Raw genomic sequence first — 13,702 nt, forward strand, 5'->3', positions numbered from 1 at the left:
GGTATGGAGACCTTCAGGGAAGGATGTGTCGTCTTAGATGTGCCTAATACTAGCAGCCGTCTCTGGCTCTTGGATTTGTAGATGTATTTCTCGCATCTCTTATGTCTATCTCTTTGTTTCTTCCCTTACTCTTCATGACCTTTCTGATTTTAAAAAATGTTGATACTCCCTATTTTTAAGACATATTTTAAAGTATACTGAATTAAGTGAATCTAGGCTTCTAGAGCAGAAGGCATTTTGTAAGGCCATTGAAGAAGAACTTGAGCCTTATCAGTAGCTTAAACTGCTGGTAAATGTATGGATTGTCCCCTTTTTTTTAATAAAAAGTGTCCAGCCTCGGAAAACTTCCTTACTGAACTGAATTTTCAGTGTGCTGATGAATCAGATTTTCTTGTGCTAAATGATCTCCCATTCTGTATTATCATGAATTTACTGGAGACTTTTTCCTCTGTGTACAGACTTGAATGTTTTTTTCCTGCTACTATTTTGCAGTGTCATTTTCTTAGGGAACTGTCAAAGCACTTCTAGAGCTCTTGCAGAGAGACAAAGGAACTCAGTCTTGCAAACTCAGAAGTGGAAATTGCTTCCTACTCAGTGTCTTTTTCTCCCTGTCCCTCCATCTCAGATAGGTATTTTTGGGGTTGATAAATCTTTTCTCTCTTTTCGACAGTGTTAGTTTTATTTAGTGTATATTTTGCTTTTAAATTTATGTGGGATTATTTTCATCTCCTATTTGCTAGGAGACTGCTGCGATGGCCGCATAGTTCTACAGGGACTGGTGACAGATACCTCCTGTTCAAACTAGCATCTTAACTTTGAGGTTGGCGAACTTCTGTCTTTACCAGGAATATGACCATGAGTGGTCCTTGGTACCAAGTATAACGCTATAGAATTGTAGTTACCTATGGTAACTTCCTAATTGTAACAATATGTAACAATAACCTAACTATAGTATTTCACTTTATAAGCTTGGATAATCCGTTACTACTGTAAATAGTCTTAATTTCTGTCTTCTAGGGTTATGATCGCTTACTAATAACGTCTTGGGGTCATGACCCAGGAGTAGTTCCTACTTCGAATGTGCTCACAATGCTGAATGATGCTTTAACACATTCTGCTGTTCTAATTCAGGTACAGAATGCTCTGTATAAATGATGAAAACATGTAATTTTGAGTAAAGCTGCTACACAGTAGAGAGTATTAAGAATATAGGAGAGCTACATTTCTTTGTCAAAACTTGAAAAATGTGTTTAGCCTCTTTAGCCAGTGCTGCTCCAATTAAATGGTCGTAAAGAATGGTTTTGTAAATGAATCCACCTTGGATACAAAACAATGTGGCCAGTAAGCTTGACTGAAAGGTCAGTTACTGATAAGGTAATTTAAGAATTACATTTTTTTTTTAAATTACAGTTTTACATACATATACGTATGTATGTATATATACAAACATATATGTGTGTGAATGTAAAACTTTATACATAAAAAAACCCTGTGCAAATAGCTGTTTTGGACTATAGCACAACTTTGTGCTGGGGTGATGCTGATAGTAGCAAGCTCTTTGCTAGTAAGTGTTTTACTTTGGCAAAGATTTACAGGGAGTAGAACAAGGTAGCTTGGTATGTACTGTTATGTAAGAAATGTACTTTTTCAGAGAGCTTAATATTCAGCTCTTGCAGTACAATACAGCTCAAATAATTCATGACTGCACTGGTGAAAAGCAGAACATGCACTTTATCAGAAACCTCAGAAATAGAGTGGGTTTGTCTCATTATTTGGGGGAAATTAAATAACTTTTCCTATTCTATCCGTTCAGGTGAACTCTCAGAATTAATCATTCAGATAAATAGTTGTTTAATACTGTAACGAACATAAAATTACACATTCTTAAAGGCCCACTTGTGACAGCCTTGATTGCTCAAAATTCTTCCATGCTTAGGGGTGGAAATTCCATTATTTTGCTCCTTTGAAATGCACAGTGACAATGAACTTTGTTTGCAACTAATATGTAGAGGAAAAATTGCTACTCTTTACTGAAGTTTAACTTCATTGCATCTACTTTCATTCATTTGGTGGGAAGGGTAGGGTATTTTATTTTACCCATTTCTGCTAACCCAAGAGCTTTAATATATAAATATCACTTTGATCCGCTTATTTGTTTTATCAACTTGACTGATAGTCTGCCTTAAAAGGGAGCACAAGTAGAACAAAGCTAGGCTGATGAATATATTTTTCTGTTGCTAATTTAAATTTCTTGATGTTCAGGGACATGGCATGCACGGAATGGGGGAAACCATGCATATACCTTTTCCATTTGATGAAGCTGAGCAGCAGGGAGGTAACTGTCTTTCTTGAATGTAATCTCTACACCACAGTGTTCATTTTCTAGATGCTACCTTGTGCAAGGTTGCATTAATTCTTTCAATACAAATTTTCTCATGATTATGATCCAAGTTGGACAAGCAAATTAAAAGAATGTTTAAATTGTTGCCAGTTCTGCTCTGAATTTAGAGAGAGAGCGTCTCTCCTCCTTTCTACGTTCTCTGTCCTAATTAGAATGTGATTTCTGGCTCCTCTTTTCTCCCAGCATAGAGGTAAAGAAGTAGCTTCCTGAAGCATCTTTCTTTGTGCCTACTTACTAACTATATAGACTTATTTATACAGTTAGTAAGTAGGCACACTGTATAAATAACTGTATAAATAAGTCTACTGTATATCCTTCTGTAAGGCTGACTTCTCCTCAGTGTCTTAACTAGAAGACAAGTGAGATCAAAACCTGAAAAATCTCACGAATTGTTCATGTTGACGAGTAGTACTAGGAACTACTGTGGAGGGGCTTTTTCCTCCCCAGGAAGAGCTGTCCTAGTAAAATCTCCTGTTCCTTCAAGGTCTGCCTAGCTCAACTAATTTTGAAAGTCAGGAATTAATGTATTCTGAAATATTTCTTGGTGAATAGGGCACAAGCTTTGGATAGATGAGGCCACAGCCTTCTCAGCTGAGAGTTCTCATACATGTGAACTTTCAGATCTAAAATTATCTAAATAATCTAAAATTATTTAAGCTACCACTTAATTAGAAATAAATCTAATTTCCTTATTTATTTGTTAAAGCTTGAAATTAGTTATCTTTATATTTGCTCTCTCTGGTCAATCTTTATTTTCTTCTGACTTTGATGCTAGGCAGAAAATCTTGAAGACAGAGTCTCTAACTTGCTATTCCTTCTAGCATGAACAATTTGGTGGTTGTAACTTCTTATTTCCCTCTAATACTGTACTGTATTTCTTCAAAATTTTAAACCTGTGGAGCATGTCTCTTGTACTGAATTTGCTATAAAAGTCTGGCAGTGAAAGAGCTGGACATCAGTCGGTTCTAGCTGAACTTTGCCATCTCCGCTGTATAAGCGTGTGTGTGAGAGAGAGAGAGAGAGAGACTGAAAGAGATCATCTTCAGTTTGTACTTTTTCTTTCTCCTCCACAATTTTACTGTAATATAAGGTACTAATTAGTATTTGGTGTGGGAAGATAGTGTTCTGTTATGCATTGTCTGGACCCTCTGATGTTGGAGCATTACAGGAGAGAGAAATCCAGACAATAAAAATTTAGCCTTGCCTGGAGGTGAACTATATGGGTATGGAGGAGGCTTCTTTTAAGGTAAACTGGAATATATGTTTTTTTCTACTAGACTTCTCTCGTGTGAACATGGGCATTCATACAGCTTTGAGAATACTGAGAAACAAAGTGGATTTACAGCATTTTTGTGGCTATGTCACTATGTTGAACCCTACAAGTCGGCAGGCTAACAGAAAGCTGAGTGATGCTTCTGATGGGAGAGGTTAGTTACCAGTATTTCTCGTCTGTGTTCCTTTAATTCACATGCAATCACTTCAGCAAAGTTAAATGAAGGATTACAATTGTTTGATTTAGAAGTCCACAAAATATCTTCAAACACATCTAGGAACCCATCTTAAGTGTAAATCTCTTAGCAATAGACTGACTGACTTAATTATCCTGTGCGAGTAGTTCAAAAATGGCAAAGGGTGGCTGAAAACTACTGAACTAGAACATTCAAAGGAAGAGAAAAGAATCATTTCAAAGCATTAAAAGTAAATTGTGTCATTTTTATATACCAGAACATTATCTTTTATGAGTGTGTTGAGGATTTTTAAGCTGCTTTTTAGTCCTAAAATCAGTAAAGGTCCTGTGTTTCTCCATATCCCTTCTCTAGTTTTATAGATGTATCACCTTTGGGCAAAATTTGTGTGAAGTTCCTTACATCAGGCAGTAACTAACCCTATGTCAGCTAAATATTTATGTAAGAATTGCCTTACCTCTAGGAGAGGCTGAATTGGCATCAGGATCTGATGTAAATGGGAGTACAGAATCATTCGAGATGGTAATAGAAGACACTTCAATGGATTCTTCAGTCAAGCAAAGCCCTGAAGGTAAAAACATTACAAAAGGCTTGTACTGACTAAAAGTTTTTAGTCCAATCAGAAATTTGTCTTTAGGGATCTGAACACATTATGCTGCTTGATATTATTTGGGATAGTGCAACGCTGTGTTCTTCTTAAAATTCAGATTCCCTTAAATCTTTGAGCAGTTCAGTAAATGAAGCTATTGTCTTCAAAAGTGTGAACTGTCCAAGAGATTCCTGATCTGAGAGAACCAATTCTGAGATCAATATTCTTGGTTTGTCTTTTCTTAAACTTTGGTTGTCTTTTTTTTTTTGTTTGTTTGTTTTCTTTTGTTTTTCATCTTGTAGTACCCACAACAGAACTGGAATGGGTTCCCCTGGAATTATGCTTTGGCATTCCACTCTTCAGCTCTGAGTTAAATCAGAAAGTCTGCAGAAAAATTGCCACTCATGGATTATGTAGAAAAGAAAGGTGAGCATTGTTGCAGGTTTACGAGGTTGTATCTGTTATGTCCAGAGCTTCTGCAAAAAAATGATTCCTACAACTCTATAAGAGCAGAACTGAGCCAAGTTTGACAGAGTAACTGAATTGTAGTGTATTGGTAGGTGGTGTCACTTTTAGGTTCAAAGATACCAGCTGTAATGTAAAGATTAGTCTGTTTTTGTAGTATTTGCAAGATGAAAATGAATTATTTGTGGTAAACCATCGATACACAGCTCAGAAAGAAGCGCTTTGGGGGCACCTTCCTGCTCATTTCCCTTTACTGGCCTAGCACAGACTTTTTTTTTTTCTTCCCTCTCCAAAAAAAAATTCCTCGTGAAACTTTGATGTAAAATGCATTTAGTTCATGTGGCAATTTTCTTTGCTTTTAGTATCTTATTTGCTAAGCTTTGTGCTGGCTTATGGTCAAGGTAACTTCTGTTTTTTGACTGTAACTTTTCTTTATGAAAGGTTGCCGTTTTCCGGCAATGAGCATCCATGGATTTCCATCCCGCACCTCCCTTTAGGCTATGGTGCTAGAGACCAAAATAAGGCTGCCTGAAAACATGGTTCAGAGATTTTACTACAGTAGTTGACTTATAATAGTGTGCTGATAACCTCCCTCTTAGTCATGCTAACTAGGGACCACTTCTTAGTAGACTGTTTTAGGTGAGACTGAGTCATAAAGAAGTCTGATATATTAATGTGTTAAGTAAATTAACATTTTTCAATTGCAATTTTTAGTTTCGTTTGAGCACAGTATAAATAACAGGGAAAATAGTGCTCTCGTGACTAGACTTGAGAGCGGATGGTTTGAGGTTTACTTAGCATCTTTTCTCAGTGATAACACTATCATCAAGTTTTCTGTACGAATGCAAAATTTTGTGACTTTTTTGTGACTACTTAGTAAATGTATAAGTAAATCTGCTGTATGTCCTTCTGTAAGGCTCACTTCTGTTGGGTATCTTGACTAGAAGACAGGTGAGAACAAAATCTAAAAATCTTACCAATTTTTTGCGTTGATTTTCAGTACTAGGAACTACTGTGGAGGTTTTGTCACAAAAAGTTTGTCACGTTTTTGTCACATGATGTTAGGTACCACAAGTTATTTTTCAGTTATTTACTTTGATACTTTTTTCCCTAGTAGTATTTAGGCACCTTGAAAGGTTGGGTATTGATGGTGTGCACTTTTTATTTGCTTTATTTGTACATGCTTTCTCTCCTCTTTCATTTTTGGCAGCCTTCAAAAACTCTTACATTCCAGTAGAAAGCTGTCTCTACAGGTCCTTAATTTTGTTCATTCATTCCAGGTAAGGAGGAACAGTTGAGCTGTAAATCACTCTGTATGGTCTGTCATCCCTTTTTGCCCTATTCTTTGCTATTCTTTGCAGTGTGGAAACATACGTGGTTTGGTTTATTTGTTTTTTTCTTTAAATGATAACTGCATTAAGAGCACTATCAAACTCTGAAATTTTACTGGTAACAAAACAGGAGTATTTCCCTACCTCCTTTCTGGTTTTATTTAATCTTTGTCTCAACTTCTGTGTTTGTATCTTATTTGTAATTACTGTCATTGTTTTTGTATGGAACTTGCCCAGCAAAATTATTCTTCCTTCTTCCTGATATAACACACAGCCTGCTCTGATGGTTGCTTCCTAGGTACATCAGGGAGAGCAGTGCAGAGTATAGAGCTACTACTGTTCTTAAATGCTACCTGCATTTTAAGTCAACTGTGTTCCCTAAGAAAAAATAAAATACACTAACATAAACTTGATACTACTATACTTTTGCATTTGTTCTAAGATCCTCTAGCACTTCATGATGAATGGGTATTAATAAGTAAAGCTACTTATCCTGTCTGGGAGGTTTTTTAAGAGCGTGGATAGAGAATAGATGCCTTGGCATTTCTGCTTAGTTGCTATGCAAGCCTGTAGCTGCTCCAGTTTTGTATGGCACTGTGTGCTAGCAAGGTGTGTCCACATGTAAAGTGGACTAAAGTAAAACTACTTAGTTGCTTATGTTTTGTGATACTTTTGTCTGAAATTCTATCTTATTAGAAAGATAAGGAACTTGCAGGTAACTTGACCAGATAGTGTTGTGGATGATGGGACCATGAAACTTTTTCCTCCTGTTGAAGATAGAAATATTGAAGGCTCCCAGTAGGTTTGAACCTTGAAGCCATCTGTCAGTGTCAGATGACTCCTGTCCTAATCCAAGTCACACATGCTGTCTCTGAAGTTTTATATATGTGTGTGTACTTGGTGTGGGTGCATATATATATATATATATATATATATAGGCACCCCCATATATATATATATTTATGTATCTATATAAAACAAAGAAGTGATTTTTAAGCTGAGAAAACCAAACTTAATATGGTCAAGTTAGTGCCTGCAAATATGTGTATGCCTCTTAGCACAAGATAAGTGGCAGTGCTTAACATGCTCAGGCTGATACAGTTGTTGCCCTGAAGTTCACCTATGTGTCGGTATGACTCAAAGAACACCAGGTTTAAAAAAAAAAGGAAGTTCTATTTTAGGCTTTTTCTTTTTGATAGACCATTTGTGTCAAAATGATACTGGAGAATTTCAGATGTAAAGGCTGGTTACTTTGTCTTTGAGAGGACAGCCTGAAGGGAAACACTGCAGTCAAGGACAAGAATAAGACTATATGTTAGCCCTCTTTGTGGAGGGCACTTGAAGGCAAATCCAAGGACTGTTCTTCCTTGCCAACCAGACCCTTTTCAAAGGATTAAAGAGTCTGGCACTGGGAGGGAAGGATGTAGTGCTCTTAAATGCTGTTGGAGTCTGTTCAGTGGCTTTATCACATAAACAAATGAACAAATTCTTGGTTGTGGCTCTATTTCACAAAGAGGTGATTGGGGTGTAGTGAAATCACTAGTTGCTTTTTCATAATGAGAGTTTATTTTTTGCCAAGTCTTCCCTTCACTTTTAAGCCTCAAATTTCCCTGAGGCTTCTTGGAACCTGAATAACACACTTGTAGATATAGTGGAGGCAAACATATGCTTACTTCATACTTTCTTTTATTTATTCTGCTTTTACCTCCAAAGTGATTTGATGTTCATTGGATTAAAGTAACACTTCAGAAACACTAAATAATATAGCAGCAGATTAGATGAGCCTGTCATATTATAGCTTTTAAATCCTTTTCTGATTCTCTTTGTTTTTAAGACCCTGCATTTTTTCCTTTTCCTTTTAGGAAGGTATTTCAACACTGGATCAGTTTCCTGATCCCGGTTCTTCAAGTTCACTTTTGCAGCCTACTTCTGCAGATATGGGTGTCCCACTTCCTGCGAAGAATCTGATGTTCAGAGAAGGCGTATTATCTGAATGGAATGGACGGTCCCCTTCCTCAGTTTCTATTTCAACCACAACTAAGGAACAGGTCAAATAAATAGGGATTCTCGTGCATTGATCACTAAATGCCTTTCTTCAATTACAGTTAATTTATAGTGCCAACCACTAAGAAGTGTACTGCTGCTGCAGCATAATCCGTGTAAAAGTAGTGTTACAAAAATGTCTTGTGTTGCAGTTTTGGGGAAATGCTTAAACTGTCTAGAATGTGTTACTCATTACTGCATATCTTGCTGCAACAGAGAGCTTTTTAGCTGTCAGCACTGTATTTTTATCTTGAGACAATCTTTCTTTTATAACTAAACATGCCCTTTCTAGGCTTTCTGATTGTTAAATTTCTATGCTGTCACCACAAAATTGCAATAGTAGTTTTCTATGTTCGTTACTCAGACATAAATTCTGTTTAGTTTTGTACTGTATTACTGAAAATCTTTCTGTATAAAGGAAAGAGATTTGGCTCTTCCTCTGAAAGCTCAATGATACCAACTGTTTAAAAAATGTATCATGGTGATATGGGGCATTAAGAATTGTTGAATTACGTAGTTCAGCTTAACACTGAGGCCTTGACAAATCAGCACAATAAGAAGGGGTTTGATGCTTATAGAAGGCTGAGTTGGTGCAGACTCAATGTCCTGCTGATGACTTGAGGCCACTCTGAAAATGAGTGGTGCTGTTTCATCTTTGACATAATTTAATGGAGGTCTGGAATTATGGAAAGTTGAACTGGTTGGCTCTGTTCACGAGGTTCTATATAATAATGGATTTGTATTGCTCTTTGTATGAAACAAGGACTCTTCGGAGATTTGAGCACACTGGGAGTCGTCCCTCATTGTTATCTGAAGCTGCTGCTGATTGCTGTGAAAAATGCTTGATGTCATAAATTGTCTTTAAGGTAGATAAATAGATCTCTTCCTATTGATTAATGTTTGACTGAAAGAACAGAGCTCTTGATTTTCACGTGAATGTCCTTAGCAAAGGAAGGTAACACTAGAGCCCAGTAGGCAGAGACTTCTCTGAATCTGTTTTCCTTGAACCGTGAACTGATCATTATGACAACCATTGATGCTGAGGTATTTCACCTAATACCATGTTCAGGCTCTACTTGTAGGGGAATGATTTTATGTAGTTTAATTTCATTTTGTTTATAACTTCTTGCCAGTTTAAAAAAAAAAAAAGCTGTCCCATTTAGCATACTAGGAGAACAAGAGGTGTACAATATTAAGAGTTTTAACACAGGTTTCTAAAGTACTCTGCCATCTCTCTTCTTTACTGGAACCTGCATTGTTTTAAATAGTCATAATTAAAAATAAGACTTAACCATCCTGTCATTTCTAGTCTACAATATGTAACAGACCAAGAATCTGTAGCATAGATGATGCTGGAAAATATAGCCAGGAGAAGAATGGCAGCGTTTGGGTTTGTATCCTGCTCTGCTTGGCTGTAAGAAAAAACATGATGCAAGCTTGAAAAGGAAAAATGTACCACGATAGCAAAGTACAGTGGCATCAGTTAGAACTGTGAAAGTTGCATTCTTTTCTCTTTTGGTTTATATACATTCCTACAGTGTAAGTGTGGGACTTGTGCTCGAAGAAACTGGAAGTCTATAGTACTTCAGTTTGCTCAGTGCTGCTCTTTCTTGCATCTGTTTCGTTTTTTATATTTTCCCAACAGCAGCTGAACTTAGTATTCTACATAAAGAGCTTGATTATATAAAGTTGATTATTTACACTGCAGTGACTTTTATACAGGAAGTGTGTACTCTCTATTTTTTTTAAGTTGCTGATTGTCTTATTTCCTTCAAAGGAAATTAAAGAGGAAATAGATGTTAGTTTAGGGGAAATGGCACAGAAAGCAGATATACCATGAAAATTATTATATGGAGAATTTAGTACCTAGAACTAAAAGTAGATGATGGTCTACACTAGAGGATGGTTTACACTTTCAGTACTGCAGACATTGCTTAAGAATGCTGCAGTGAGCTGTAATAGATGAGCTAGTCTGGCATATTGTAGCAAATGTTGCCATGCACACTGTCTGTACAAAGTATATACAGTGGTGATAGTGCAAGTTAAATCTGTTGTATGGAAGTTTCGAAATGGACGCAAAAATTTTTCTTCTCCTCACTGCATATCCTTCACTGTTATTGGCCGAGACTTTGTTATTAGGCTGTTTAAAGTTCTTAAATAAAACTAGTCTGCTCTTCAGAATTGTTTAATACCCATAAGTCTCACAGTTAATGGTGAGAATTGCAGATATGTTGCAATTTTTACAACTCAAGCCACTCTTAATAGGTGCTTCAGTGAATGAATTGAGGAGCTTAAGTGTTCAAGTCTGCATATCTGAAGTTTACTGAAAAGATTGCAACCAAAGATTTCCATAAAATACCTGAAAACTCAACTACAGCTCCGATGCTTGGGATGGTCCAGAGGCTTTAGTCAACGTATGTGACTTGTTTTAAATGTGGTGTAAAAAAAAAAAAAAATCTCCAAGATCTTCATACCAAAAGAATCTATTTTATATTGTATTGCAAATAAAGGCAAATGAAATAATTTTCTTTTCTTCAGTTAGTTTTATTGACAGTGGGGAAAAATCATGTGCATTACAACATTTTAAAGCTATTTTAAGTTTCTGTATTCAGCAAGGTCTCTAACTTGCAAAAGAGAGATCGGCTTTGTGCTTAGGCATAACCCAACTAGTATTAATTCTAGATGGATTTACCTAGAGATGTTTAGGAGCCAACTAGAAAGTGTATTTTGTTTGATTTCAGATTTTTTGATCACGATTCCTATTATTTCACAGTTCTTTTCCTGTCCATCATGGTTCTCAGATCTTCATTTTCTTGTTCAGTGTTCCTAATGGTTTGTATTTTGAAGGTTTTAAAGTATGACTGTAACTGAATACAGTTGACATCTTCTAGTGTGACACTGTTAATATTATACATTGAATTGTACAAAGTCTGTGTTCCATTAAATTATTGGCACATGTAACATGTTTACAAATAAACCGTGGTGTAGGTTAAACCATGTGCAGAATCCTTCACATGCAGTAGTTTTGTCGTCTTGGGCATAGTAATAAAATGTCACCTTGTCACTGTAGCGTGCAAGACTACCAGATGTCCTCAGAAAATCTTTTTTTTCCATATGCATGCAATTCTCCAGAAATGCAGCTTTATTAAAAGAAACCCCCTATTTTAGTGTAGCTTTTTTTCCATAACTCTGTTCTTAGACTCCAAGGGAAAATACAAGAAGCTGCTCCTTCCTTCGCAGCCACAGTTTAAGCTTGCCAGCTTTCCTTGAGGTCAGACACTGGCCCAGCAGCTGCCAGTAAATTGTTCCTACGAGTGGTGCCAGTATCCCAGAATGGGAGAACTCTAGCCTTGGAGCTTTGTTTTAACAAAGCATGTCCTTAATTTTTTAAACCATGGGGTAGTATCTTGACAAAGTACATGAAAAATGGTGTGTCTCAGATAAGATATTTTAATGCAGTCTGACTAAGATAGATAATGCAAACTTCAAACTGTACAACACAAGTGTGAGTCTTTGCCTGCTTCTGCAGAAGGTTAAGCTAGTACTTGTCTTGTGTTTTCTTACTAGCTTTTGGATATTTGAAAGCACTTGCCAACACTTCTGGGAATGTAAGGTTGGTGTCTGACCCGTTTTCTTCAACTACATAAATTATTGGCTGAGAGGTTAGATGAAGTGAGACCAATATTTTCATTTGTTACTTTCTTGAAAATAAACCGTATTCCATCTGAAGCCTGGCTTAAAGCAGAATGGCATCAGATGGAAACTGTATTGGACTGGAAGCTCATTTGGGTTTGAGTAGATCTGTTGGCACATACCTGTGGCAGTGGGATGCTGTCTGTTTAATTACCAAAAAAAAAAAAAAAAAAAAAAAGTAATACAGACCTAGATGGGGAAAGGAACCTAATAACCTCCGTTTAGGTTTTGAACCTTCCTTTGTTCTGTCTCAGGTTTTCTTGAACGTGCATGTGACTGTCTCCTCCCCACCCCCAAGGCCTCTGTTTGCATTTCAATACTATTAATGCATGCCATCTAGCTTTGTCAGCTTAATACAAGCAAACTCAGTTTCCCTTAGGACTAGAGGTGAAATAAATCTGGTTTTATTGCTCAGCATTTGAAGCTAATATTAGTAACACCTCCCCTCCCCCTCCAGAAACAACAAGCAGCTCGGCCATTTTCAACTCAAGCCAAGCTTTTTTGCAGTTAAGGTAGTCAAGTACTGGAACAGGTTGCCCAGAGAGGTTGTACAGTTTCCATCCTTGGTGGTTTTCAAAATCTGGCTGGATAAAACCCTGATCTCATAGCTGACCTTGCTCTGAGCAGGAGGTTGGACTAGAGACCTCCTAGGTCCTTTTCAACCTGAGTTATTCTATGATCTTGGTTGCAAAATACATGAAGCAATCTTACATACTTGTTTTTAAGGAGAGCTGTGTTGAATGCTATGCAAAACTTCAATTATTTGGATAACACTGGTATAGTGGAACGTCCAGCCAGTTTTACGATGGTAAGTAATACAGTGCATCACATGTTGTAACATTGCAGTTCATCCCTACTGAACTACCAGTGTTAGACCAGCGTTACAAATGTGTGTGGTGATTTTGGGGGCAATTTTGCTGTTGAGAAACCCACGCTACTTGAGCTGTAGCAGTAGTGAGTTCTCCTATATGAAACCCATTGTATAGGTCTGTGGAAGTGGTTACCGGGCAGATAACCTGATTTCCTAACCTCAGAGGCTACAGTGGTAACTTCTTTTTCTTTTCTGTTGGCTTTACTGTCCTGTTGTTTTTTTTCCGTGTGTGTGAAAGAAGGAAATGCTGACAGAAACCTTTATTTCTAGATGTGATGTGTCTCTAGGAGACATCCCAGCTTAAAAAAAAGGGGGGGGGGAGGGAGAAAGAAAGCAAACACCATGAAAAACTGTTAACAGATCTGCTGCAAAGCTTTCACAGATTGTTTGGCTGTGCCTTTTGAATTGCTTCTCTGTTATATGAATCCACGATAACATCGCTTGAGAACAATGGTTTCTGTGTTTGTCTTGCATCAGCCTATGTGGTATTTTGTTTGTAAATATCATGAGTTTAGTTATTTCAGTTGTTTTAGGGTTTTACCATTGTAGCACTTGAACTTATTTTGGTTATTCTGTTTTCCATCACTGTGAATGTGGGCTTTTACCCAAGCCTGCCGCTTATGCCCTCTGTTTGGAGGGCAGCATTGCACGTAGTGGTAGTTTTAGATTTCTGTGGGTCGTCTGGGTGTCTGCTTCCAAGGACTGTGCCGTGTGTTCAGTCTTAAGAGTGAAGTCCTAAGACTCAATAATTTGCAGGATTTGTCAAGATGCTGTTTTGTTGTTTTTTCAGTTCTTAAGTATGCATCTTGAAGAGCTGCAGGGCAGTTGCAGCCTCAGTACTGA

The 13,702-nt window shown here is 37.1% G+C and overlaps 1 protein-coding gene across 3 annotated transcripts in view; it reads left to right on the plus strand.

Annotated features, from left to right (window-relative positions):
• Positions 1-11,294, plus strand: part of FAM91A1 (family with sequence similarity 91 member A1) — a 29,718-nt gene extending 18,424 nt beyond the window's left edge. For 2 of the 3 annotated variants that reach the window (XM_026110095.2, XM_026110096.2), the window contains exons 18-24: positions 1,018-1,131; positions 2,263-2,335; positions 3,679-3,828; positions 4,331-4,438; positions 4,759-4,882; positions 6,132-6,201; positions 8,115-11,294. In XM_026110095.2, coding sequence (XP_025965880.1) covers positions 1,018-1,131; positions 2,263-2,335; positions 3,679-3,828; positions 4,331-4,438; positions 4,759-4,882; positions 6,132-6,201; positions 8,115-8,309 — 834 coding nt within the window. In that variant the 3' untranslated portion in view covers positions 8,310-11,294. The remainder of the gene's footprint in view (positions 1-1,017; positions 1,132-2,262; positions 2,336-3,678; positions 3,829-4,330; positions 4,439-4,758; positions 4,883-6,131; positions 6,202-8,114) is intronic. The other variant, XR_010388052.1, reaches the window with a different exon arrangement.
• The last annotated feature ends 2,408 nt before the right edge of the window (positions 11,295-13,702 follow it).

Source organism: Dromaius novaehollandiae, chromosome 2, assembly GCF_036370855.1.
Source record: "Dromaius novaehollandiae isolate bDroNov1 chromosome 2, bDroNov1.hap1, whole genome shotgun sequence".
In the NCBI taxonomy this organism is placed as follows: domain Eukaryota; kingdom Metazoa; phylum Chordata; class Aves; order Casuariiformes; family Dromaiidae; genus Dromaius; species Dromaius novaehollandiae.